Source organism: Dicentrarchus labrax, unplaced genomic scaffold, assembly GCF_905237075.1.
Source record: "Dicentrarchus labrax unplaced genomic scaffold, dlabrax2021, whole genome shotgun sequence".
Taxonomy (NCBI): domain Eukaryota; kingdom Metazoa; phylum Chordata; class Actinopteri; family Moronidae; genus Dicentrarchus; species Dicentrarchus labrax.
The window spans coordinates 14158269-14184844 of NW_026136714.1; the positions used below are offsets into that span (position 1 = coordinate 14158269).

General features: G+C 38.9%; 2 protein-coding genes across 5 annotated transcripts in view; both read right to left on the minus strand.

Moving 5' to 3' along the window:
* Positions 1–1158: 1158 nt before the first annotated feature.
* On the minus strand, positions 1159–8483 carry LOC127376534 (creatine kinase U-type, mitochondrial-like). The gene is made up of 10 exons (XM_051423517.1): positions 8316–8483; positions 5707–5878; positions 4943–5141; positions 4762–4857; positions 4437–4658; positions 4188–4273; positions 3042–3165; positions 2695–2829; positions 2450–2575; positions 1159–1449 (listed from the first exon to the last, which is right to left on the minus strand). The coding sequence occupies exons 2-10, from the start codon at positions 5853–5855 to the stop codon at positions 1333–1335; spliced, it is 1254 nt and encodes a 417-aa protein (XP_051279477.1). The 5' UTR covers positions 5856–5878; positions 8316–8483; the 3' UTR covers positions 1159–1332.
* Positions 8484–11875: 3392 nt separating this feature from the next.
* The window catches only part of rasgrf2b (Ras protein-specific guanine nucleotide-releasing factor 2b), a 42518-nt gene continuing 27817 nt past the window's right edge, over positions 11876–26576 (minus strand). For 2 of the 4 annotated variants that reach the window (XM_051423479.1, XM_051423478.1), the window contains exons 16-29: positions 25558–25650; positions 23468–23958; positions 21474–21599; positions 20249–20338; positions 19136–19242; positions 17895–18007; positions 17709–17769; positions 16931–17034; positions 16118–16202; positions 15818–16015; positions 15311–15390; positions 15064–15181; positions 14892–14960; positions 11876–14172 (exon numbers count right to left, since the gene is read on the minus strand). In XM_051423479.1, the coding sequence (XP_051279439.1) occupies positions 14080–14172; positions 14892–14960; positions 15064–15181; positions 15311–15390; positions 15818–16015; positions 16118–16202; positions 16931–17034; positions 17709–17769; positions 17895–18007; positions 19136–19242; positions 20249–20338; positions 21474–21599; positions 23468–23958; positions 25558–25650 (1828 nt within the window). In that variant the 3' untranslated portion in view covers positions 11876–14079. The remainder of the gene's footprint in view (positions 14173–14891; positions 14961–15063; positions 15182–15310; positions 15391–15817; positions 16016–16117; positions 16203–16930; positions 17035–17708; positions 17770–17894; positions 18008–19135; positions 19243–20248; positions 20339–21473; positions 21600–23467; positions 23959–25557; positions 25651–26576) is intronic. The other 2 variants (XM_051423480.1, XM_051423481.1) reach the window with 2 other exon arrangements.

Sequence of the window (26576 nt, forward strand, 5' to 3'; positions counted from 1 at the left end):
TATAAAGTATAATCCCCACTACTCCTTCTCTAAGCATGTAAAATGAGATGAAAGTGGCTAAGTTATAGTATTAAGCAGCCACCTCTGTTTGGTTTGTCTGGTGTCTGTCAGTAATGAGCTTGGCCTGTTACCCCTGGATTAAGGCCTTGTACAGGAGGCAGGTGAGGTCTGAATGTCAGGTTAACTACCAGTTGCTGAGGAGTAATTCATCCCTTGGGCATTTTTTTTTTTATTCCTGATGGTATTTTCTTTTTCTCTTTGAGAGTTACTAGACAGATAAACAATCTTATCATCAGAAGAATATGAACCTATTTGCTGCAGCAACTTTTATTCATTGTTAGTTATTGAGTTATAGTGCAGGACAAGCAGGGGTTCAGTACTTAATTGCAAAGGTCGTGACATGATTGTCCAATATAGCTCCATCTTATTAAGTCTGGCAGTCGGCCATGCCCTGATAACTACATCTCTGTCTGAGCCAAAGAAGGAACTAGGAGAGCAGTGGGAGGTCAACAAGTCTGAGTGTGAGTGTGTCCTGTACTTTGTGTGTATCTGAGTTGTGCTTTCTTTCCTGTTTGTATCTCTTTTTTATTATCTTGTTTTGTATTTGTTTACCAGTAATATGGAAAGCAAATAGTTTCTTATCTAATCTTACATTTTGTTTATCACATTTCAGTGTGCTTTTAAGGAAAATGAATATGGCTTGGTTGGATTTGATCCACAAGAAGTGACGGTATTTAGATATTATACTTAAGTAAAAATACTAATATAAGAATGTAAAAATACTCTATTACAAGTAAATGTACTGCATTCAAAACCCTACTTAAGAAGAAGTACTGACAGCAAAATGTACAAAGTACTGATACTCCAGAAAAATGCCCCCCCCTTGATACTAAGGCATCAGTGTGGAAGCAGGATTTTGGTATTGTGCCAGGTCAAGGTGGAGCTAATAACATGTTCATTTTTGGACTTTCCTCTAATGTTTGATTTTTTTAATATGAAATATTGGATAATATTGTATTGATAATATTACCTGTGTAAATGTACTTTCCACTGCAGCTGTCAAGCTTAGTTCTATTCATATTTTAGGTTTAAAGTAACTTTTCTACCACAGAGGTTGTAACATCACCAAAATGGTAAAACATCTGCCAATAACACTGCTCGGTTCTTCAAGAGAGTTTATTGTGCTTAGTATTCATGTACATGTTATGAATTTATTGTGCATGAAAGTCGGTACAGTGCTATACATGCCACGAATATCTTGTAAGACCAACATTTTAGCGACCAGCGGTTGGAGCGCCTGCTCTATACGATGATTCCCAGCAGAGGAGAAGTTCACTTTCTGAACTGAGGGATGGGGGAGGGGATCTTGATGTCCTGCCCCCTCTCCAGCCTCTTCTCACATTCAATAAGGTAGTTTATGCCATCAATCACTAATTGTACCAGCTCCACCTGTGGATACACAGTAATTAGTGTCAAAAATCACATGACCAATATGTACATAGTTGTTACAGGTTCAGGTTACATTCAAATCCATGCAAATGATCTACAATGGTCCTCGCAATTACCTAACTCAGTGGTTCTCCAGGATGTGTCACTGAGGCTCAGAGTGTTTCATTTGATTTTATTAACTCTTGATGATTAGTTCCTCTCTCAGGTTGAAGGGGTGCAAATAAGTGAAATCAGCTGGTTTTGCTGAAAATAGTTTTAAAGCCAGCTTTTGTACTTTATCTGAAGTAGCTTTTTACAATTAACTTTACTCCATTTAACTTTGAGTGGATATCAAAAGTGACGCCTGAGAAAGACCATTTGTGGTCGAAATGCTTTCATGGCCACAAAGAATAAAACATTTTTTTACTTTTTTTTAAAGTATCGATGCTTCTACTTACCTGAAATATTAGTAACTTATCATTAGTTACAACTGAGTACTTCGACACCGCACTATTTCCATGGAGAACCATTGACCGTAACTTTAAATTTAAATTCTCTGTGATTTGCTGTGTGTTGTCTACTAACTAGAAAACCTTGTTCTGGCTTCTGGCAGCATTGGCAAGTTCAACTAACACCAGGGGACTTCTGATTCTTAAGTTGAGCCTTTAGTCCTCAGGGAGGACTTTCACTGCTTGAGTGTTATTGGTAGACTCTAACCACAACCATAATCCTGACCTTACCCATCTATGACCTTTAACAGCCTTTGATTGGCAGTCCCTGTTGGAGGCCTTCATCACAGCCTGTGTGGAAGTGCAGCATGAAAGGCTCAGCTCAGGAAACAGAAGTCTTTTAACCTCACCTGGCACATCCCTGCCTGGATTACAGATTAAAGAACAGCAGGGGTTTCGGTCATTCACAACCCACACCTGTGGGGATGTCTGCACTCCTCTGTCTGACTCTCTTAGCCTGCTGCTCTTTTCTACTTTGACTTCAGCTGCTGCCTTCCCCCTCAGGTGTTTACCTCTGACTTGCCCAGACGGTCGAGGTTAGAGATGTCAACGGTGTCTCCAGTTGCAGCTGTATCAACACCTCCTGTGCCTCTCTTCTGTAGCCTCAGGTTATCCAGGATCTTCTTGAAGCGAGGATCCTGGATCATAAACATCACATTAAACATCAGTCTCAATTTCAGACATGAGAGCTAACATGGGGAAGAATACGTGTCCCTGTGTGTGCTGTCATTTACTGCCAGTGTGTTTCCCACATTACCCTGCTGAGGAAGGGCAGGCGAATATGCACACCAGCCCTGAGTCCGGTGCCGAGGTTAGAGGGGCAGGTGAGAATGTAGCCCAAACGCTCATTCCACATGAACTCCCAACCTCTCTCCTGAATCAGATGTTCCACCTGAAAGTTACAAGAAAAAACTGTTTATATTTTTGGAACGCACATAGAAAAACACACAATTTTAGCAGATCGGCCCTGTTTCTTTATTTTTGGTGAGTTAATTCCACTGTGTATTTTACTGTTATAGCCTAGTTTTAATACAGTGTTGTAGGCAATGATCTTAATTATGATTACTAAAATTAAGATGCAAGAAGACACAGAGACATGCATACCTGCTTAAGACCCTTGCAGAACCTTTCAAACACTCTCTTCATGTTTCCACCTTTCTCCATGGATATGATCCTTGTGTGGTCCTCCTCATTGATCCAGATTAAAAAGTTCTTCTCGTTGTTGTGCCTGAGACAATCAGGAAGGCAGAATTAAAAGCTGGGGTTTGATATCCACATATATACATCTGCTGATGCATTTAAATAATTTGACAATTAAATATTTTTCGGTCACATTCAGCAGAGTAAATGCCTCCAGTGTCTGGCCTGTCATGAGTCATGAAGGCACAGGTGGGGAGGTGTGGGTTGGAGCAGCACTACTTTATCAAAAAGGAAATGATCCTGAAGTTGGATTTATTGAGGTAAAGGAAGAGGGGAGGCATGAGAGAAGACATTTTGAATTTGAGAGAGACATTTGATCAGTGCAGAACATCTGTTTGAAAAATGTATTTCAGGCATTCAAAAAGGAGATAAAGTAACCTATTATTTTGGTTCTGCAGGAGCTTTTGGGATACTACCAGCAATGTATTATGCACTACATGTGTTGGAAAAATTGCGTTTACTGTATGGTACAACTAATGGAAAAAACATTCAAACATTGAATTCCAGCAGTGATTGAGTCTCAACCTGTTTGTTGTTTTTTTTTATGATTTTAAGCCTTGCAGCAATGGGGGCACAGTGTTTTCCACATAATCTTCTTACATAATTTTACTAAAAAACAGTGTAATCTAATTCAACTATATAATCCATTTCTCTCCAGTCATAATTGTCCAACTGTATGGTAGTCTATAATGCATAATTGCATAATGGCGTCAGACAGCACTCCCAAAATCTTTCCTAAATAACCCTTTGTACCTAAGGAATTCAAATTAGGCGCTGCTATGTTGCTAAAATGAAGTTTTGGAATAAATATTGTCACAAATAAGCTTTTTGTCTTATTTGTGTTATTGTCTCTCTAAATCCAGTAGTCCCCAGCACAAACCAGTGAATTCTGTCATTCAGCAAACCAAAAGAGAGTCATATCTCTTCAAAAACTATGTTTCTAAACTAAACTGTCTCTAGGCAAATTATGCAATGACTACCACTTTTTCAGGTTCTCTAGGACACAAGAACATCAGTACTTCTTCTAGACTGATTTTCTCCTAGTCTTACCAGATCCCACGAGCATCAGGCCAATCTCTGGCCATCCCAGCTGATGTGAGCAGAGGTGACACAGGTTTATCAAACAGGAAGTGCTCCTGATAGGCCAGTAAAGGGATAGAGGAATCAGGGAGGGGGCATTATATGGCAACGGTTATTAAAGAAAAAAGTAAGTAAGTATGTGTGTGTGTGTGTGTGTCTGCAGGTGTGTGTGTGTGTGTGTGTGTGTGTGTGTGTGTGTGCGCGCGTGCGTGTACTAACATCAATAAGCTGCTGCTGCTCTCTCTCGGACATCTCTCCCAGACTGTAGTAGCGACCCGCCAGGTCTCCCTTCAGGCCAGACAGAGCTGTCACAACCACACGCTCCACTTCACGGCGCTCAGAGCGTGTGCAAGCAGGGGGCAGACTCAGTCCACGGATGCTGCGACCAGTACGGACACGAGATGATAACACGTAGCGTTCATCAAACACTCCTGAGGTGACCTGAGGAGCAGAAAGTACTAGGTCATATAAATGTAGGAGTGGATATAGGAATTGATGGATGAATAAGATCATGTAAAGGACTGAAGATAAATGCAAGTATAACCTTGGAAGCATCCAGGTCAGTGGGGTGCTTCATTGTGCGAGGGTCATAGCCATTGTGTCTGTCCTTGATCACAGGGTCAAAGAGCTCAGCAAACACCTGATGGAAAAAAAATCAAACACTAAGTTTCTCCAATATGAGGACTGAGGACACAACAACTCACTGCAACAACATAATCTCCAACCTCGTAGCTCTCCTCATCTCCAGCCACCATGCCCACAGTCTTGATGAATGGGTGTCCAGGGTTGTCCACCCCGGTCTGAATGCATTGATCCACGGTCCAGTTGCTGGGTGTTGTCTTGTCCCTCAGATGTGCATATATGGATGGGGACAGAGCAGCTGCCATACAGTTGTTGTGCTTCCTCAGGTCAGGGAAATCAGCACTGTAGAAAGTTATCAACAAAGTGTTATGGCCAATGTAGTTTTTTGTATACCTGGCTTCTTTTCTTAGGTTCAGGAAGCTCCCAATCAACTAACTCCTCTTTTCCAGTCAGTGGCACCTACCTCCACCTCCCACACTCTCCCCTAGTTTGATTGTTGTTTGTTTTACTTTATATATCTAAAATGTGGTTCTTCCTTCATGTTCACGATAGTAAAGCTGTTTACATAGTGTAGTCTGTAACCCTCCCAAACACTTAGTTTACTTTAATGGTGCTTCAGTAGTATGGAAATATAAGCATACATTTTATACATACAGTTTTCAAAATACATATTTAACTACATATATATTTATTTTGTCCATTAATCATTCAATCTTTCAGATGTGCTAACGTGAGTTGCTATAATTCATGGGGTAGACTTTGCCAAGAACTTATGCATTAATAGACTAAGGCCTCTCTGTGGTGACAAACATCTTGTTGAAATTCAAAAGAGAGAAAACACACACGTGTATCTCTTATTGGCAGGTGATTATTGAAACACCACACACATACACACTCACACACGTACCTGGGTGGATAGAGCCTCTTCCTCTCAGCTGCAGCGGTGCTGTCACTGAAGAGGTATCCAGAGACCAGTGTGCCAGCTCCTACGCTGGCCAACATCACTGCCGTTGCCGTGTTACGGCCAGACATCATTCGGGTGAAAGAGTTCGCCATGGTTACGTGGTCTGGGTTATTACCTGGTAAAAGGTGAGAGGGCAAAGGTGACTTTCTATTGTGTGTTATTTATTTACTCAAAAAAGTTCAGTTATAATTTTTTGCCAGTGTAAGGTGCTATGCGTGTTTCAGTCAGTGACAACATGAGTTTACCACTGAACACCAAAGTGTGAATATCCATACTAATTAATAGTTGGTTATAGTCTCATTAGGGAGTTATAAATGTCAGGTTATGTGTTTATGTTTATTTGACACTGAGTTTAACTAAGCTTGAACTTTACTGCAGCATCCTGCCTGAATGTCACAGACGGCATTCAGATAATTGGGAATCAGATTGTTAAACCAGACAGCCCGCAGGCACAGAGGAGAGCAGAAAGCCAACAACCTGTAAATATCCAAGCAGAGTGTTTGTTGTGCAACTTTATAACACAACTGTGTATTTCTCTTCAGAAATCTCACAGTAGTGAGATTGTTGCATTGTGGAAGTGTATGAATGTGAAAACAGAGAGGTTGTTATGATTATTATAATAATTAAAGCCTTTAAAATGCATCTCATCTTTTGGATTGCAGTAATACATATATATTTGGAGGCAGCAGTAGTTGTGTCTTTTGTATTTAAATGACTGTTGACAATGTTGCAACACTTGAAAAACATTTTATTTTTGTTTTTGTTGCTCTGTGGCCACAGTGCTTCTTTACATTCAGACCTATTAACACACATCTTCACAGGAACATGCTCAGACAAAACTAGGCTACTAATTGCTAAATGCTTCAGTAACAGATACTCCTGCAGTCTGTGTGACGAGATTATTCTAGAAGCAGACAGAAGCCTTCTAATTGGTCACTCTGGGTGAGCCACCAGCTCAGGTGATCAGATGATTTGTGATTGGACACTGAGAGAGTTACTGCCAGATTAATATAATATTTCATTGCCCCTTCTAACACCTGTCAGCCTGATAATGTAAATCAAATCAAATCTGCCAATCACATGAGTTGACCTATATTGGCTTTTCATTAATATTTTTGGATTAAAACCCATAATACAAATACAGATTCTATATCTGTCTTGAGCTATGGGTCAAAGTCACCTTTCCCACCTCAGTCCATTCATTCTGTTAAAGCTGTTCACACTGCAGATATCCTGCTAGTATATATATATATATATATATAATGTTGTACATATGTGCATTACTTTGCACTTTACTGCTTTGCACTTCTGGTTAGATGCTTAACTAAATTTAACTGTCTAGTACTTGTGCAATGACAATAAAGTTGAATCCAATCTAATCTAATGCTCACACACACCATACACACACTCAAACACACAAACGCAGACACACAGAGGGTATTGTTAGTAGCAGTCATGAGGTTAAGCTGAAGTGCCAGTTTTGGCCTGGCATCAGCTGACATCCTGGGATGGTCAACTAAGCTTACACAAGACAAGCAGGCAGAAAATAGAGACAGAGAGAGAGAGAGAGAGAGAGAGAGAGAGAGAGAGAGAGAGAGAGAAGGAAAGGAGGGCAAATTGAGTTTGAGAGGAGCTGTGGAAAAAATACAGTCAAGGTGGATGTCTATAAGAAGAAAAGGGAAAAGAGGGATGCATGAGAAATTCTCACTGAAAATAAGAATCAAACATACTTGGAAAGGAGAAGGAGCAACAGGAAGGATGATAGTGTGGAGGTGAGAGGGGCAGTATAGGATGTTTTAAGGGTCACATTAAGGATAGGGGGAGGGGTTAAAGAGTGAGAGGCCACTTCAAAGAAAAGGTAGGATTAGAGGGATTCCCATCAGAGACGAGAAGAAGAGACCAGAAGATTAAATGAAGAGGGGAAAGTAATGAACCTTTTGACCTTTCCTTAAACGTGAAAAGACACATTACGAAGAGTGTTTTGTTATTTTGAATGGATTTTGTTTGGAGAGATTTTATCAACTGATGTTGAATGTAGGATGAACGATCACTTGTTATATATTAATTAGATTAAATAAAAGGGACCAGTTATTGACAGGTGGCTGGTCTCTGTTAATATCAGGCAGATTAAGAGGCCCTAATGCAAGAGGTTGCTGTGTAGGCTATACAGTGTGCTGTAAAGGTTCACCCATCAGTGAGGAAGAAGAAAGGCTCTTGATGTGTGCATACTAAACTTAATTTATATTATAGATTATTAAAAACATTTAGAGTGTATTCAGTTCTAATCAGCTCTTTATGCAAACTCTCACAACAATATAAATGCATTCAGAATATTTTCAGAGGACAATCAACGCCTCTAACTGATCAAAATGTTATCAAAAAGTTATCAAAAAGCTGATCAAAAAGTGAATAATGTTTAAAGGCAGCCTAAACTTCTGCTCTGACAGCTACTTTACTTCTCCAGGGGAAGCATGCAAGCATATGGAGGCAGGAAACAGACAGAGAAGACCTGCAAGAACAAGTACCAAGAGATGAGGAGGGAGACCACTCACCTGAGGGTTATCGAAAGAGTAGAGGCAGCAAACGGTCTGTGTCTTTCCTGCAGTTCAGTCCAGAGAGGCTCGATCTGCAGAGTAAGAGCAGACTGAAGAACAGAGATGGGATCACAGAGGGAGAGAGAGAGGGATGGGGACACTGGCTCGGGATTAGCTTCTCACTGGGCAACAGAAAGAAAATCCTCTTTCTACTGTCAGTCAGCATGTCTGCCTGCCTCTTCACACATGCACTCACACACACGCATGCTCAAACACACACACACACACACACACACACACACACACACACACACACACACACACACACACACACACACACACACACACACACACTTAGGAACTAACTACAGGCTTTTTCATGTGCTCTTCTTTACAATACAGGTGACAGACCTTATACCTAACTTATACCTGATTTGCTCCTTTAAATAACATGACTGAGATGATCAGTCAGTCTTTGCTGCTGCTCCACTTACAGAAATTCTTGACAACTGTGATAAATCAATCTGTAACAATTGATCATATCTTGTATGTAAAATCTTATTTGGAAAAGTGACTATAGCTCTTAAATAAATGTAGTGAAGTGCATAGTACAATATTTCTCTCTGAAATGTAATTTAAAAAAAAGTATAAAGTAGCATAAGATCCAGGACACATTACATTGAAACAATGGTTTATCTGTTATAGTTTTTAACTTGTTCTTTTAATACAACACTACTTACCAACAGCAGTCCAAGTACACTTTTGTTCTTAGCTGGGAGTGAGTACTTTTCTACATAATGGGTTTAATAAAATAAAAACTTTTTTTAATATGTTTTTTTTTTTTTTTGGGGGGGGGGGTTGCCTTTATTAGATAGGACGGCTAAAAAGTAACAGGAAAGGGGATAGAGAGAAAGGGGACAGGTCAGACTTGCAGCAAGAACTCAGCTTGCACATGTACAATGCTTGCTCTCAGTATTGTCGCTCAAAAGGAAGGCACATAAAAACAAGCATGTCCTGAGTCACACAGTGTAAAGTCTAGTTTCAGTACTGACATGGAGGGTGTGGAGAAAAGTTACATAAGGAGGCACAACAAACATGGAGAGTGTAGCCCAATGTTTCTACTATAAAGGAACATTTTTACTCAACTTTACATATTCATCATTATGCATTGTTTCTCTAGGTTCATATACCCTCTACTTATTTTTTTTATCCCAGTCAAGTCCAGTATTACTAATTGTTATGTCTGACTGGCTGAATAAGGCTAAAATGTAACACCCACAGTGTTGTTGTAAACTTCAGCTAACTGTCATCCATCTGTCCCTCAGAAACAGGATTTGTGTTGGTTGATCTGCTATAAAACTCCTACTGAGAGACAAATGCTTACAACCTACAACTGCCACCCCCCAGTCGGTTTAATGGCACCAAAAACTGACAGCAGTGCTGTCGACTTGGCACATCCTCCTCGACAACATTTGGAACGATGACTTCACCTCCTCAGTTTGTCGAGGAGTCACACCATACCATTTTTCTCTTTCACTCCCTCTGTCTCTCTCTTTCTCTGTCTGGTCTCTCTCACTCCCTCCTTCACTTTACATTATTTCCTGCAACAAACACAAATAGCAATGTCAGCTGTTGTTCTAAAACTAGTGTTCAAAGCTGGTAAATATCTGAAGATCAAACAAATAGTGAAAATAATGATTCATTCGCTCTCTATATTTATGAATATATCATATTTAAAACATTATACATTCAGTTCCTCTAGTCTTGACATTGACTTTTATCATTTTATTTTTACAATTTCTGACAGTATCATTTCATAAGACTTAAATGGTAAGACAGGGAGCAGATTAGGTCACAAGTTATGCAGAGGTTAATGCCTTTACTGGTGCAGGACGAGGCAATGCCATTCATGACCACATGGTGGCAGGATGGCCACAGCGCAAGGTCATAACTACATGACAGTAAGTGTGGAGGCTGTGATGTCATTCAGAGTACTTCAACACAGTGTTTTGTGATTCAGTTAAGAAACAATTAAGATAATGGCTGAAGAGATGGTAGTGGAGAATCAGGCTGCAAACCTAAGGACTTAAATAATGTTTGATGTTCTTACAGTTACTGTCCTCAGTCAACCTACAATATATTGATAAAATGAAAATCATATTCATGGTTTGACCACCCTGGTGCTCTTAGGAATTAATGCAAATTACATGACTTCATCTCGCTGGTTGAGGAACTGTTTGATGATGGACACATTAACAACTGTCTTTAAAGGATTTATTTGTATAGCGCCATTTCATAACAAAAGTTATCTCAGGACACTTTTTAGACAGAGTAGTGACGTATGTGTTATTTAAATATGCATGAACTGTATTTGCCCTTTTAAAGCATTGGACACGAAGATGGAATACTCTTCAACAACAGCTGTCATGCAGCCTGACGAATTGTCTAGAAGTTGAAATGAAAGCTTTTATTTCAGCTGTCTTTCACTATTTAGGAACATATATTGTCTCCCTAAACATCATTACAGGATTGAACCTGTAAATAAACAGGCTCTAAATGTCAATTTAAGGCCCTCTAACCTCCTCCCTCTGGCAAAATGATGTCAAAAATATTAAATAATATGCCTGCAATATTTTTGTTTGTAGTTCTTTCATATCAGTTTAAATTATACCTTCATATACAATTGAAATAAAAACACAGTTCAATATTTAAAGGTCAAAGGTGCCTGCAAATGTGTGCAAACAGTTCATAAGAAGAGAGCAGGTTTCATGCCTTCATTTGTTGTTTGGCTGTGAACAACAAAGATGAAATGTATAGAAACTGCATGATGTTAGTAATGGAAATATTTTCAGAATATTGTGCTTTCTCGTACTTCGCTGAAGTGGCTCTCCTATGAGATGACAATACCTGCAGTGGCCTCAAGCCAATTTTAGTTTGAGACCCCTGTCCTACAGAGAGTGTACTTCAAAAAATTCAAGCTCCAAACATTGCAAATATCCAAAGTCATTCTAGATGTTACCTGGATATATGATTTAAGGATTAAGTATTCGTTAAATGAGACTGTGGGAGCACACAGGGATGTTAATTTATCTGGTCGTCTGATGCAACATCTGTGAATCCACAAAATCGGAACATAATTTATCATTTTAAGGGCAGTGTCACATTTGACATGTTGAGAATATGTAATTTAAAATCTAGTTCTGCTGTCTGGCATTGAGTGTGTACAAGTGGGTTAATAACTGGACAGTCCTAGACAAAGGGAAGAATATTGATTCTTAAATTTGGTGAATTCTCATTTCAGTCTAGTCTTGGACCTCAGCACCAAATAAAACCCCCCAGATGTTCAATAAGATATCTTGGTTGAATTGAACTGTGTGGTTATACAACAGTACTTCTTCACTTGTAAACACATGCCCACTGTTTTACTACTGTTGTGTACTGTAGCCTGATATTGGCAATTTCCTCTGAGTTAATCAACATAGGAGTTAACATTAAGGGCAGCTGCCAGAGGAAGCACAAGCAGAAGCAGACTGACATCATCGAGATAATTGCACTGTCCAAGAAAATGCTCAAACACATAAGGCATGTTGAATTTATTTCCCCTGCACCTACAAGTGAAAAATGCAAACAGATACACAAAAATAACATTACAATACAAACACAGCATCCTGTATTCCCAAACAGACACTCAGAATTACAGACGCAGTGCAAAGTACAAGTTTTTCCAAAAGCAAAGCCTGAAAACATTTCCTCTAATCAATCTTGAACAATCTTGTTGTTTTATGAGGAAAGTTCTCCGTTTTCACCTAGGCCTGCATAACTTCCAACACTGCTACTGCATAACAACAGGCTGTTTTGCAGATGACATAGCCTAAAGATTATGCTTGACTTTGTGAGGTACACTGAGAGACAAACGTGCCAGATTTGATGGACAATTTTTTTTGTTTCTATGCCTTTTAGCAGAGCCTCCCGACAGCTGCAGAGACAATATTAATATAGAGAAGCAGAGGGAGAACGTACAGGGGGCGTCCGGTCAGACATGCACAACATGCAGCTGTTGTGTGCATGCAGGACAACTATGTTCACCATATCAGCAATACGGAAAACAAATTCTGATTATTCAAATGCTACATTTTTTTAACCTTCAAAAGACTTTTTTTTTTAAGAATAAAGTTAAACAGATTTCTTGCAATACAAGAGCCTGGGATGCAAAACTAGAATTCAACAAGAGAGACAAAAAAAAAAAAATCTATATTCACAGCATGACATTTTTAAAGTGTTTCTTCAGCAATCATATGATATGTGTGGAGTCACTATATACAAAAATAAGATAAATACAGTATCTGATGAAATAAATAGCATGGTAAATAACGATCATACTGTCACTCAAGCAAAGCTACATCTCAGAGAGTGCAAAAACTGTCCCAGCCTACATCCAAGAGTTACACACTGGGACCTGACTATGGACGTCAGAATCTGACAATTTATAAAAGCCAAAAAAATCAAACTGCACACAAACGCTGCAAAAGCTTTGGGTCAGTAGAGGTTCTAACGATGTTTAAACACTAGAGGGAGATATTTGCTGACGATTAGATGCTGCAATGACTTTACTCTGTTTACACTAACATGCTACTGTTTAGTCTACATAAAATATTTTCTGAAAAAAGTTGTATGAGTGAAACTACAGTCCAATTTTTATAGGAAATCTTAAGATTTATAAGCAGGATTTATATATGTTGTTGTACTGTATGTAAATTGGCAATTGTGGGGAAAATTACCTACACTAGTGGAAGGCACTGATAGAGTTTATAGTTTTTGTATCATTCATGTGGACATTTTTTTAAAAGAGCTCTTCATTCTCATGGGACGTCTTTAGGCACAGACTGACCAAAGACAAATACAGAATTAATTCATTAATTTGTTAAAAATAAGCCACTTCAGCAAAATATATCAAATTTTAGACACAAATTTTAAACTTTAGATAGATAGATAGATAGATACTTTAGTTATCCCGAGTGAAATTCAAGCGTTAATTTTAGTGTCTTTCTACATTATATTTGAAAGCTTAAAGGCATTTTGCCGTTCCCAGTCCATTGAGGATGCATAGTGGCTTAGAGAGTCACCCTGGTAAAGAGTGAAGCATGCTAAGCTGAGGGTCAGGGGTCAGGTAGAAGGCCATTTAGACAGTTACATCCCAAGCTGAAATCATGCAAGTTTTTGCAGTTGACCATCATGACAAAAAGCATTTTTGGGGCTCTTGCTCCAAGACATGGCACAGAAATGCACAGGCAACAGAACACAGACAACAGCACAGAGACACGAGCTCAGACATCTCTCTGTCACACTATCTGTATATGCTACATCTCTGTTATGTCCACTGTTTTTTATCCATTCACACTCCAAGCCTTTCCTGCAGTCTCAACCTGGTCTGAGGAAGTGTGATATCAGGTGCACCACACTCTCGACTGAGGAACAATGAGCACACACAGAGACATGTTATTTCCTCAGAAACCCTCAACACGATGCAACCAAAACCCTTTCCACTCGTTCTCTTTGAAGACAATCAGTCCAACATCTTAGAAATTACATCTCATGCGTCACCAGTCTCTTGTAAAACTCTCATGCTTCTTCTTCTCTCACTGCAGTCTTGATTTCTCATTTCCATGTCGCTCTCAAAACTTCCCGATTTCCTCTTGATTGATGAGATTACCTGGGCGTGTTGCCCTTGGGGAGGGGGGGATCCAGGTTCGGCAGGCTCCCACTGGCCACAAGCAGGTGTGAATCAGGCAGGAAGCCTGGGCTCGATCTTCAGTGAGAGATCATAGAGCGTGTCTTCATCCATGATCAGAGTCTTATCCAGAAGGTACTGGGTCACCTGGACAGAAAACACAAAGGTTTCAGACTAGCAACCTATATTTACAGCTACAGGCTTCATTTAGTCATTTTCAATTAAAGGGCGAGATGTTTAACTGTTTTTTAGCAACTAGATGACTAGATGGTCTGGAAAGGCTCAGTAGGGAATGAAATTGCTTTGCAATGAGCCAAATATAGTGCTTAACTCAAATTGATTTTAGATCTCGTCTTTATCTAAACTATTCTCCACGGTTCTCTGCTTGGTACAGCTAACAGCTGAGAGGGTAAAATTGATCCTCAGTGGATGTTTGAAAGATGAATATCTTGTACAAGAACCAGATGATTGGTGATTTAAGATGGCTTCTGCAGGGCCATGTTTTTATCTCTCAGAAACATATTACAGATATACATTTCCAAAAGTCTATACATATATCAAAGTGATTTTCAATAATCCGTTCACAACAGCAGACAGGACTAGCTCTTCCATGAAGGATCTGTACTGTTTAACCTTGTGTAACATTGTAATATTTTTTATAAACTCCCTTCTACAAACTATCTTCTAAGTTAATCTTTGATTATTTTATATATGTCTTTAATTTTAGCTTTAGTTGTAATGTTTTTGTTCCTCTGTTTATGTTTTGTAAAGCACTTGGTCACTATGTTTTTTTAAAAATGTTATATAAATCAATTTTATAAATATGAAAAACATAAAAAAATCTAACATATTAGAAAGAAAAGTACCTTGGCTTGATGCTCTATTCTGTATGGAGTCTGCTGGAACTGTCGGATCTCTCTGATGATGTGTGATATCTAAAGAAAACGTGGAATTTAAGTTGACAATTAAAGTATAGTGTACATATGCAGATGATTTCCATACCCCTTGTGCATTTCTTTTATGCATGTATGTACCTACCATCCTCATTTTGGAGAAATTAACAAGACCTTCCTCAGTAAAATTGGGCGTTCCCTCCTCAATAAAGGCCAGGTCTGTTAGATACATTCCTAGGTATGGCACACATGGAGGGTTGCAGCTGGAGGAAGAAAGTGTGAAGAGTGAATGAATAATGTGCGTGACAAAGTCCATAAAAGCACATTTTCATTTTCTTATTCGCATTATGTAAAAAAGATTCAATCATTTGAAAACATGTGTAAAGTCTCACTTTTTCAGGGTCTCTCTCAGATTTTTAAACCTTCCCTCAGAGGACACAGTCTTCTGCAGTTTGTCCATCAGGGCTTTAGCCTGGACAAGACCACAAACACACATTTAAAATCATTTTAAGTAATTATTATGAACAACACGGGAGAGACTAGACAGTTGCATGAAACCGAGATCCACTTACTCTTAATAAAAGATGATCGTAATAAAATGACAAAATCAAATACATGGCTTGGTGGAGAGACAGACTGTCTGGTGATTGGATGATTATGGCTTTAATCGATTTAGTGCTCATCAGAATAAAGCTAAGAGCTGATACTAAAAATTACAGGTAAATGCCTCTCTGAATCGTCTTTCTCTGAACTCTCTAATGACATCAATTCTACCAGGAGGATACCCATTTGTCGACATTACAGAGACAAAAGAACTTTATATACACTTGTTTTAAAGTGCAATACTCAGGTTTTATATACAGAGAGGATTGATTATTATTAATGATTCATTATTCCACCTGTTTGCTAACTTTAGCCCAGGTCTTCTTCAAGCGGTAGATGGCACTGCGATTGAGTGCAGATGTGATCTCCAGTACTCCGTTGTAGTTGTTGAGACAGCGGCAGATGTCAGCCACAGCAACCCACTTCTCTATGGAGTTGGCCCTCGAGCCCACATCAGTATGGGTCATAATTTGCGATGCCACCAGGTTACTCATCTTCAAAAGGAAAAAGAAAAAAGAATGTAAAAACAACATGCTGCTGGATATTTACACAGGTGTCAGGGGAAAACGTTTCTTAAAGACATTGAAAGAGCTTACGTCATTAAAGTGTTGACTCGTTTTCATGATGTATGGCGTCCTTTCTGTCTTATCAACCTTCATCCAGCCCTGGCCCAGGAACTCTCTTACAGAAGGAGGACAGACACATGTCAGATCACACATACTAAAATATAGCATTGTTTGGGAAAATACAAAAGAGCTTTGCCATAGTTTTCATTATTTAACAGCTAGCTGTGTTTCAAGTGGTTTTAAATTTCACAAACCAAGGAATTTTTATTTTTATATTAGACTTTTGAGAGTAAAAACACAACACTTTTGACCTGTAGTACTCTGCTGTATGATATGTAATGGCATGTGTCATTATAGAGAAGGAATACAAACGTATTTACACCTAAATTGTCATATAGTGTTGAATTACTCTTTATGTGGCACCCACCGTACCTAAAGAAACTGGAGTACGGTGGTGCTACTGAGTGGGGAAATGATTCCCAAAATTCCTTATTAAAGAATGAAATGATGAAATTCATGGTGCAAAGAATCGAAAATGTAATTGTAGCTGTTACAGATGTTTCAAAAAGCTGATCTGAGGGAGAAACCTTCATCATAGCAGAAGTTTACCACATAGTGATGCCACTATCGTATTTAATAGGAAGTGAAACTAGTGTTTTCAAATAAAACAAATTGGAGTTGGAGTTTTCCTCATTGTCCATCTAAAAGCATACTTTCATATGGAGCTGCCAAGAGAATCTGCATTGATTAACTGGTCTCATAATAATGAGTATCCATTAAGTTGATTTAGTTTTATTTGGCCTGATGCAGATCACAGTGTGAGAGTATTATGAGAGGACCGACTCATAAGGAATGCTCCTGAAGACGATGTGATCCAGCAGAGTGATCTGCTCAGCCAGCTCCATCGCTGAGAGAGACTCGAAACACTCTGCCTTCGGACAGTCCGCCTAAACACACACATAGGTCACACACATACAGAGACATAGTAGTCATAAACAGACAAATACTCACGCCGTAACACAAACACAAATAACGTATCTAATAAAAAGACTGGCTGTGATGAATATGTTTCATGACAGTTGGCAGTCCCCTGGAGACCATCACAGTCAGGAGAGGGTCTATTTACCCCATCTGACTGGAGGATAGAACAGTTTGTTCTGACCGAGGTTTTTCACATCTTACTAAAGCAACGTATGTTTGTAATTCCCAGTCATTATCAGGCCAAGACAATTAACTAGGAGCACTCGTGACTCCTAATTGCTTTCATCTCTGGCTAGTGGTAAAGTAGGGTAAGAAGGAAAATTAATAAGTATTTGCGGGAAGTGTGTATTAATATGTTAGTACTTAAGGGGGACTAGCTTCATAAAAACCAGGTCATCCCATAGAGAACCAAATAAATATACAAATTCAAATTAAAAACTGCATTGCTCAGCCAGTCTGGAATAACAAGAGGTGTATGTTATGCAGCAAAAAGACGAGTTTCTCTTCTCTGCAGTTTACTGCTGCTTAATTCATCCAACAGAATAATAACTAGTTTATCATAAAATCATAACAAGACATTTGAAATGACTCACTGGAAAAAAAAGTTATCAGAGGATTTTATGTGCTGCAGTTTTCTCACCATCTGTAAGATGTCCTCTATCCTCAGCTGTGCATCGTCCTGCTCATCTTGAGAAAGGGCACTAAGAGACAGCATAGAATAAAATTATCAGAATTTGACTATTTAAATTATATTCAGGCGCTTCATACACATACTCCATGTTTGTGTGTGTGCACATTTGTGTGTACATTTGTGTGTGTGCACTACCTTAGTATGTTGGCAGTAGCTTTTCTCTCCTGAGGCAGAAGGTCTGGATCTCTGAGCACCTCCTCCAGGAGACAGATCACTGACATCTTCAGCTCCCCATTCATCTCAAAGTCCTAAACACAAATACAAATTAACTTCTATACTCGAAAACTTCTATACCCTAACATTAACCTAAACCTAATTCTGACCTAAACTTTAAAAACAGACTTTAACCAAAGTATCTTCACTTTCCTTACTCTCAAAGTCTAAAACAAATTGGTCCTCACAGAGGTAGAAGTTAGGAATATTTTAGACAGTTATATATGATATTTGTTGTGATATTTAGTAATGTACGATGACATTTATTTGTGAAGGTAACTTATTTGTTTAGTGATATATTTGACATAATTTAATTGATGGTGATATGTATTTAGTTTAAACTCAATGTTTAAACGGTTACCAAATTGATAGTGTCATTATATATATATATATCGTCATATCGCTCAACTCTAATAGAAGTAAAACGCAAACAAAGACCATACTATTACTTGCAGTGTGAAAATACATTCTCTATTCCTTTCTCTCTACTGATGACTTTCTCTATCCTATACACACTCATCCCCCACCTCACCAAACATCAATAACATGTCTTCCATTCCTCTCCCTGAACCCCCTTATTCCTCCCAATCTTTACACCTTCTTTTCCTCCTCTTTTTCCCTCTCACTCCCACCCCCAATTTAATTCTTGCTCAAAGGTCAGTTTTAACAAGCTCCTTGTTCTTTGGCCTCCCAAAGAAAAATGTGAGTGGGTGTACATGTGTGTGTTTGTGCTTGCCTCAGTGTTAATAAGCCGACTAAAGCTGGCTTGTCATCACAGCATTTTGTGTTATTGAAGAAAAATACATAAAACAGATCAATGCAGTTAGACCTCTAAGCAGGGAGCCAGGCAATTACTGCGATATTCAATTCATTAGAGGCAACACTGGAGTAGGTAGGTGGACTGAAGCGGGTTGAGCTGGTCGTCCAATTGACACGGCAACAATATTCAGTGTGTGCTTGTGTGCGTGTGGCTGTTTACATGCTCAAGTAAGAGCAGTAGAGCAGAAGAGAGAACGCATCAGACACCTGCTTTAATGAGACCACAGACTTGACCACCCTAGAAGAAACAGGGGACCCCTCACACACACACACACACACACACACACACAACACACACACACACACACACACACACACACACACAGCGGTGAGGGCAGACAGACCTGTGAGTGTTTGGAGACCCAGTGCCGCAGCACGTTGAGAACTCTGTTAGTTGCAGCTCGGCGGATGATGAAATCTTTATCACAAGTTCTTTCTGAGTTAGTAAAGACTGGAGGAAATTTTTAAACAGGAAAGGAAGGAAAAAGAAGAACAAAGAGAATATGTTATTATTGTGTGTTGATATAAAACTTTCAGTGATGACCTGTGGTTTGACTGTATTTACCAACAAAAACAAGGTCAGTCAGTGGTTGAAAAGAATTTAAATGATGTGCTTAATTAAAAGCAACAATGGGAAAATGCTTAAATGCTTCATTAAAACATTTACATTTACAGAAGTAAAAGTATTTGCAGGAAAATATAAAGGGTAAAATATCCACATATTTGAACTAGTTCTTCCACAAAAAGTAATGTCAATAAGAACTGTTCACAGGGTGGTGCATGGATTATCCAGCGTAAGAAGAAGGAAACTGTATCTGTAAGGATCTGACAGTTACTACAATTTTTACTGCTTTGACCACCAAATTCAGTTCATCTCTGTTGTATTGGGTTAGCGGCAGAAATCTTGGGGACCTCACATTTGGCCGAATAAAAACGAAACTATCTGCTTGGATTGATACAACTGAGGATGACTGAGAACATTAATTTTGTAATTTTTAGAATCAACCTTTTAACATTTTCATATTTTAACAGTTTTTAATTGATCCAGTTGTGGTTATTTCTATCTAGTTAACTACATAATGTACTACATAGTAACAAAATAGGTTTCATGAACTGGACATCCATCTTCACTGTATCTAATAACAACTGCTAACAGATGAAGTAACTAAGTAAGAAAATATCCTTTTGATGTTTTGTACCTTTTTAGGTTTATGGCAGCAGATAACAATATACTGCTACTATTGCAAAATTAAACAAGGAACAAAACCTCCCACTTTGATCAATTTTGTAATGTGATAGTATATTATGACTTTAGACTCCACTTTCCAGAATCTGCTATATTTTATTTAGCTTTCACATTTTATTAGACTATTCACATTCACTATAAACAATACGGCTGTAATTTACAGTATGTTTAATCATTGTGTGTGTGTGTGTGTGTGTGTGTGTGTGTGTACCTGGTGGTGAACCATGTCCTGCTGCTGCTGTGGCAATTGCAAAGGCTGAAGCGGGAGAGACAGAGCAGCGTGAGTTCTCCCCTGACTGGACTGCAAACACACAAACACATAATTATCATCAATGACAACAATACCGCTATAATTTTCATCATTGAGGGGTGGGACCACAAGTGAATAAAAATTAACTTTTATTTTATCCAAACATGATTGCAGTGGTCACAAATTCAAATGACTTTCTTTAATATTGCTTTTTATTTATTTGTTTTATTATTCAATTTCAAATTGCCTGTTATATTGATTAAAATACCCTTTTCATAGCAACCATTTTATGATTTTTGTGTCAACCTAATTAATAACTAAATAGTTCATAATTTCCTCAGTAACCTTTTGATTTAAATATTCACACAAGTATGTATGTATATGTGAAAACATTTAAAGTTTGCCTTACTATTCATAATTCACAAAGAGAATATTGGAAACATAATCTGTGTTAGTAAACATAGCAATTTAGATGAAAGAGCATTTTGTTTGTACACAATGACCACATTTATTTACTTATTACATCAGAAATTAACATATGAAAAAGACAAATATATATATTTTACTAGTATTTCTGAGTGTTTTGAGTATACTTTGTAGAGATTATAGATCTGAAAATGTATCTAGTCATAATTTATTATCTTTATCATCATTTATGATATGCCCGTCATCAATATTGTCATTCTGGTTACAGGCACATTGCAGACCATAAATATACTCCTCATTGTTAGCAATATCTCCAACAGCATACATGAATCCTCAGTGTGATCATATCAGTCATCACCTTTAACATCACCATTAAAATCATCACCATCATCTTCATCATCATCCAAATGCTTGTTGGCTCTGTAGCTGTCTTACATACTGTACAGGATACACTCCCTTTAATGTCATCCAGGCAGGTTATCTAACTACCACCCAAAGAAAACTAACCCAAGACACTTACAGTCTCCCATACACACTCAAACACTCACACAGGGCCATTTATGCATTAGTCTGTCTGTATTTAAGCTTTGTATTGTGCTGCTGTATTAAAGATGTCAGCCTCCAGGGTCAGGGATCTTTGCCTGGCCTGAAGTGTGGTCAGTCAGTGGGCATCGCGCTGCCCACTTTGAGGGCCTCTGGATATGGCATTGTGGCCGAGTTATGAGTCATAAACCGCAGAGTCACACACACACGTTGTTACCTCCAGGCTGTCTGTAGCGGAGGTGTCGAGGTGTGGAAGGGGAGCGACACGGAGACATGTCTCCTGCTTCACTGCTCTGAGGAGACTCTGGGATGATTTTCTCCAGTGACACTGACTCCAGCACAGCTAGAAAGGAGGAGAGATGATGATGATGGTTATGGTTATGGTGGTGGCCATTACTGTTGCTGCTCTACTGGAGAGAATTTTATTATACTTAAGTTCACAGTCATGCAGATATCGATCAATATAACCAGTGGATAACATCAAGAACATCAATTTGTTCCCTGCACATTTTTGTGCCTGTGAGCAAGTAAATGTTTAAGTAAATGTTCATTTACATGTTACTGCATTCATATAGGTGAACATGCATGTGTTTGATATTTGATTTACAAATGTGTAATTCGAATACCTTTGATTTCTTTGAATGGCAACTTTTATCTAACCTTTTGGAAGTGAACTCCAACACAAACAGACAGACAATGACAATGACAATGACAATGAAAGGACCAATAATTCAAGTCTGTCCTGACATGTTAGCAGGTATTACAGCTGAACCTGAATTTCCCTTCTGCAATGGACAAAGTGACAAAATAAAACAAAAACCAACATAAAGTGTATTAGTTTGTCTAGAGTGCCCAAGTCTCTGGAACTTTACTGGAAGGGTGAACACTATTTTCAAAAGTTATTCCTTCACTTGGCATTTTGATGATGGTTGTGGAGAGCACAGTCCACCACATCAGTCTAAAATCACCCATATGTGTACGACTGTGTTGAGATCTGGTGATTGTGAAGGCCATTTTCACACTCATCAAACCCTTCAGTGACCCCTTGTTCCCTACATTGAAGCATCTGTGTTCATTACATCTCTAAAGATTTATTCAAGTCTAGAATTTGTCGCCTGTCTGTATTTGTATCACAGTACACAGTATACAATACCAGGTTACCTGGAGCACTACTGTAGATGTCGTTGCTACTACTATACACGTTTTTGGTTTGAAAGTAAGTTGTGTCATTCAAACAAATTTCATTTGAATACAACTTGAAAGACACAAAGGTTTTACCTGATTACTCTTTAACATACACTCAGAATGTCACACTGACAATTTGTCAGAAGACAGTAAAAGCGCAAGATTAAGGCAAATAGGAAGATATGTAAATGTTTGAATACATATTAACACATAAATACACTCTCTGATTAAGGGCGAAAGAAACTGAGAGACCATATGCAGAGGAGGTGAGAGTGGCTCAATGCTACGAGTGCTAATGGTTCTTTGTCTCCTAGTGAGCGGTTAGCAGCTGTCACACATGCACATGCTCATGCACACGCTCATGCACACACACACACACACACACACACACACACACACATACACACACACATACACACACACACACACACACACACACACATGCACACACACTGTATGTGTGTGCACATGCTAATGAGGGTCTAACTGTGGCTTGTCCTTGCTGTGCAGCTTCATGCCCTGATGCTATCTCTCTCCAGTCTGAGAGGGTTGTTTAACACCACTATTAGAAGATCTAAGGATGTGTGGTGGGAAGTCAGCGTAGCTGACTCAAGCACACAAATACAAGGAGATAATGATGTCCCACCAGGCGCTGTTCTGCTCTTACAGGGAACACTTCATACTGTGTCATTTGATGAGTGACCTCCAGCTCTTCATAAGCATTTCAGTACACCAATAAGGCTCTGTATGTTGATGTTCAGTCATAGAGAACAATATAGTTCAGATATTGACAACAAACTGCACACGTTATCTAAGGTGCATGTAGCAATAAGCTAAGTCCAGTGTAAAAGTATGAGAATTTACATTATATGCCAATGCTTTTCAATTCTCCAAATAGCTGTTACAGCCCACCAAAATAATTACATCATTCTTTTAATGTGTTTAGCTGTGAAGCTCAGGTATTGCATCAGCACTAATATAGATACATTTGAATACATTTGTATTTGTTTGGAAAGTATTAAATACCTCTACGGATGCTCCGTCTCAGTTTGCCACAAAATGGATCAATCTTCGGCACCTCCTCCCCCTCTGCAGTTGAGCAGGGACTCTGGTCCGGGGACGAGGGAATAGGAGGAACTTGGTCCTGCAGTGGTTTGGAGTTGTTGGGTGGGGGAGAGGTGGAAGAGGGAGGAGGAGGAGGAGAGGAGGTGGTAGGAGTCGGGGTCTGAGGCGTTGGGGTTTGGGGGGTGTGGGCAGATGTGGGGCTACTGGCAGCAGACTGGGAAGTGTTATGGTTGATGCCAGAGTTTGACAGAGGACTGGTTAGGTCGAGGCCTCCGACCCTGGCAGTGATGGGAGAATGGAGGGAGAGCTTTCGTGTTCGAACAGGGGAGGAGGTGCGGGACGGGATGGAAAGAGGAGGTGGAGAGGAGAACTTGCGGCAGAGACGAGGAGATTTGTCGTTGTGTTCTCCACCTCTGTTATTCTGATTGGTGGCAAAGAACAGCTCCAATGATCTGAAAGGGGGGGAAAGCAATATGTTAACAAAATAAGAGGATATTTAAAAAGCAATAAAGAGAGTGCAGGTATGAAAAGAAAACGAGCAACTGCAGCAGCTCAAAACAAGAGCTTGTTTGTCTGCATGCCTTCAAGTGTAAAAGGTTCAGTAGCAAATTAATTTTGGCAGATAGTTTTCCTGTATTAGAGAAATATTTCTGGTTTAGAGACTAAATAAAATGTCATACTGTGTATTCAATAACAAAAGAAGAGTAGAAAGTGAATATCGGACTTACATTCATCAAGAGAACAGCACCTTCACATGAATGCTAATGTTGCTCAGTGTCTACTGGATGTGTAAAAAGGAACTATTTGCTAGCATTGTAGCCACATTAACATAATAAGGAAAATTAGTTCTACAAATTCCTTAGTAATCTTGTCTGTTGTTTAGGATCATTGTTCTTCTGCACTATCCTAAAATGGTGGGTCTATGTAGAAAAAGGTTCATACTAACCTTAAACTTTTCAGCAAATGTGTATGTGAACACCCTCAAAAACCATTAAAGACTATGTTTTTAGTGGCTGATTATGTGCCTAAAACAAAACATTTTACTTCATCGAGCACTCAAAATGCTATTGTGTGTGCATGAGATACAATTAATTCCCACATTTTATTATTTTGTTAACATAGGTTTTATTATGGCGAAGGATGGTCTGCTGTGCTGGCTCTCTATATATACACTCGTCCTATGGCCATTAATGAATCAAAACGTGGAAACAAACTGTATCTTATGCGCATGCAGTAGCATTTTGAACACTTGGTATAGCAAAACATGGCCTCAATATATATTTTTTTCCCTCAATGGCCACACTGGGGTTCCACAGAATAGAAAATTAATCAGTCTTTTATTGCAGTTTACATTTGCAACATTTAATCGCCTTATTTACTGGGCAATGAAAGTGCAAAAGATTTAATGAACAAGCATTTTGGTTATCAATTTTGTGATGACATTAACACTGCTCAGAGTCATGTGTACAGAGCTACATCAAGGGAGGAGTAATCATGCATAGATAAACACAGCCATCATTTATTCACACAAGCCTGTTATTCAGCAGGAAATAGAAGAACAAATTGCTTCCCAGATTGAAAGAGGAGGGGGAGAAATGAAAGGGAGATAGAGGAAGGAAAGATACATGAAAAGCAAAGAGGAGGAATGTTGAACTTTGAAGCAAGCAGCTGAAAAGTGAAAGCAAGCAGCGGAAGACTCTTAAGAAGAGGACATGACAAAAGGGGATCAATGTGGATACAGAGAGAAAAAAACAGCCTTGAGGAAGTGATGCTCCAGTGAGAGAACATGCAACAGACCAGCTGCAGAGTGAAGACTCAAAAATATTTCCCTTCTCCCATTCCTGTCTATGTATCATCAGCCTAAAATATTGGTGATATTACAACCCCTGTGAGTTGTCAATTCATATAACAGATAGATAGCAGTTAACAAGTCAAAGTTAAGGGGAAAGTCATGCATCAGTGAAGGATCAGACCAAGACCAGAGGAAGAACTGGCAGGAAAAGTTGGAAAGAGACAGTAAATAGGAGGGCAGAGAGAGAAGAGTTGGTTACTTGGACTGATCCATGGCTATCTTCTTGATCTTCAGACTGTAGTCAGGACAGATGGATGAGATGGACAGACGGTCAAATGAGTGGTACTGCGCCCTGTAGTTGGAAGGGACATGAAGAGACAAGGGGACGGATGACACAGAACAATGTTTAAAGAGTGATGGTTGGATTATGACAAGAAAATGTAAATAGGAGATGTGACAGTGTTAGAAGATGGTTTGAGGGAACCTGATAGAAGGATGATAAATGAATAGAGGAAAGGTGTGTTTGAGGAGGAGGGAAGGCAGTGTGTGAGTGAGAGAACAGCAGCATGTTCAGTCTCTAAGATACTGACACATGACCACATGGGGAAGAATACAGTACAAAATGGAGACCTTTGCAGGGGCACCTCTTCGATCCTAGAAACCAAGAGGTTCAATATAATAATTTATAAAGTGTGGAAATTTCAGTCCTCCAAGCTTCGTCAACAAATCCTCATTTAAAGACATGGTAAAATGAATAACTGCAAGATAAAATATGATAGATAAAATAGAAGAAATTATAAAAACAGCTATGAAAGATAAATACACAAAACAAGAATGCAGCTAACATGTTGATTAGCAGGGTTAGCAATGTTTACCACCTTATTTTGGCATATTAGCATGGTAACATTTGCGAATTATCACTAAATGCTAAGGTTAAGTAGGCTACAGCTGAGACTGATAGGAATGTCATTAATTCTGCAGGTATATGGTCATAAACCAAAAGTTATGATAATAGCAGTAGATGCAAAGTTTACGGATCACCAAAGTCATTAAGATGCATCATCTGGGAACCTTGAATGTTTGAAAGGTTTGTGCTAATCAATCCAATAGTTGTAGAGATAATAGACCAACTAACACTGCCATCCTTAAAGCCATGGTGCTAGCATGACTAAAAAGCACCAAAATAATAAAGAAACCACCGAAAAACAATAAATCGTGTTCTCTTTTGTGTTGGCTATCTGGTGGGTGAAGGACAGAAAAAAAGTGGAAAGGTTTAAC

What these genes read in the sequence shown, in the direction of transcription:
- LOC127376534 (XM_051423517.1), bottom strand. Translation starts at nt 5,855, where the DNA reads ATGGCGAACTCTTTCACCCGAATGATGTCTGGCCGTAACACGGCAACG. An exon ending in TCTGCAAGGGTCTTAAGCAG is followed by an intron (nt 2,830 to 3,041) that starts GTATGCATGTCT and finishes TGTAACTTTCAG; the next exon opens with GTGGAACATCTGATTCAGGA. An exon ending in GCCTGCCCTTCCTCAGCAGG is followed by an intron (nt 2,576 to 2,694) that starts GTAATGTGGGAA and finishes TTTATGATCCAG; the next exon opens with GATCCTCGCTTCAAGAAGAT.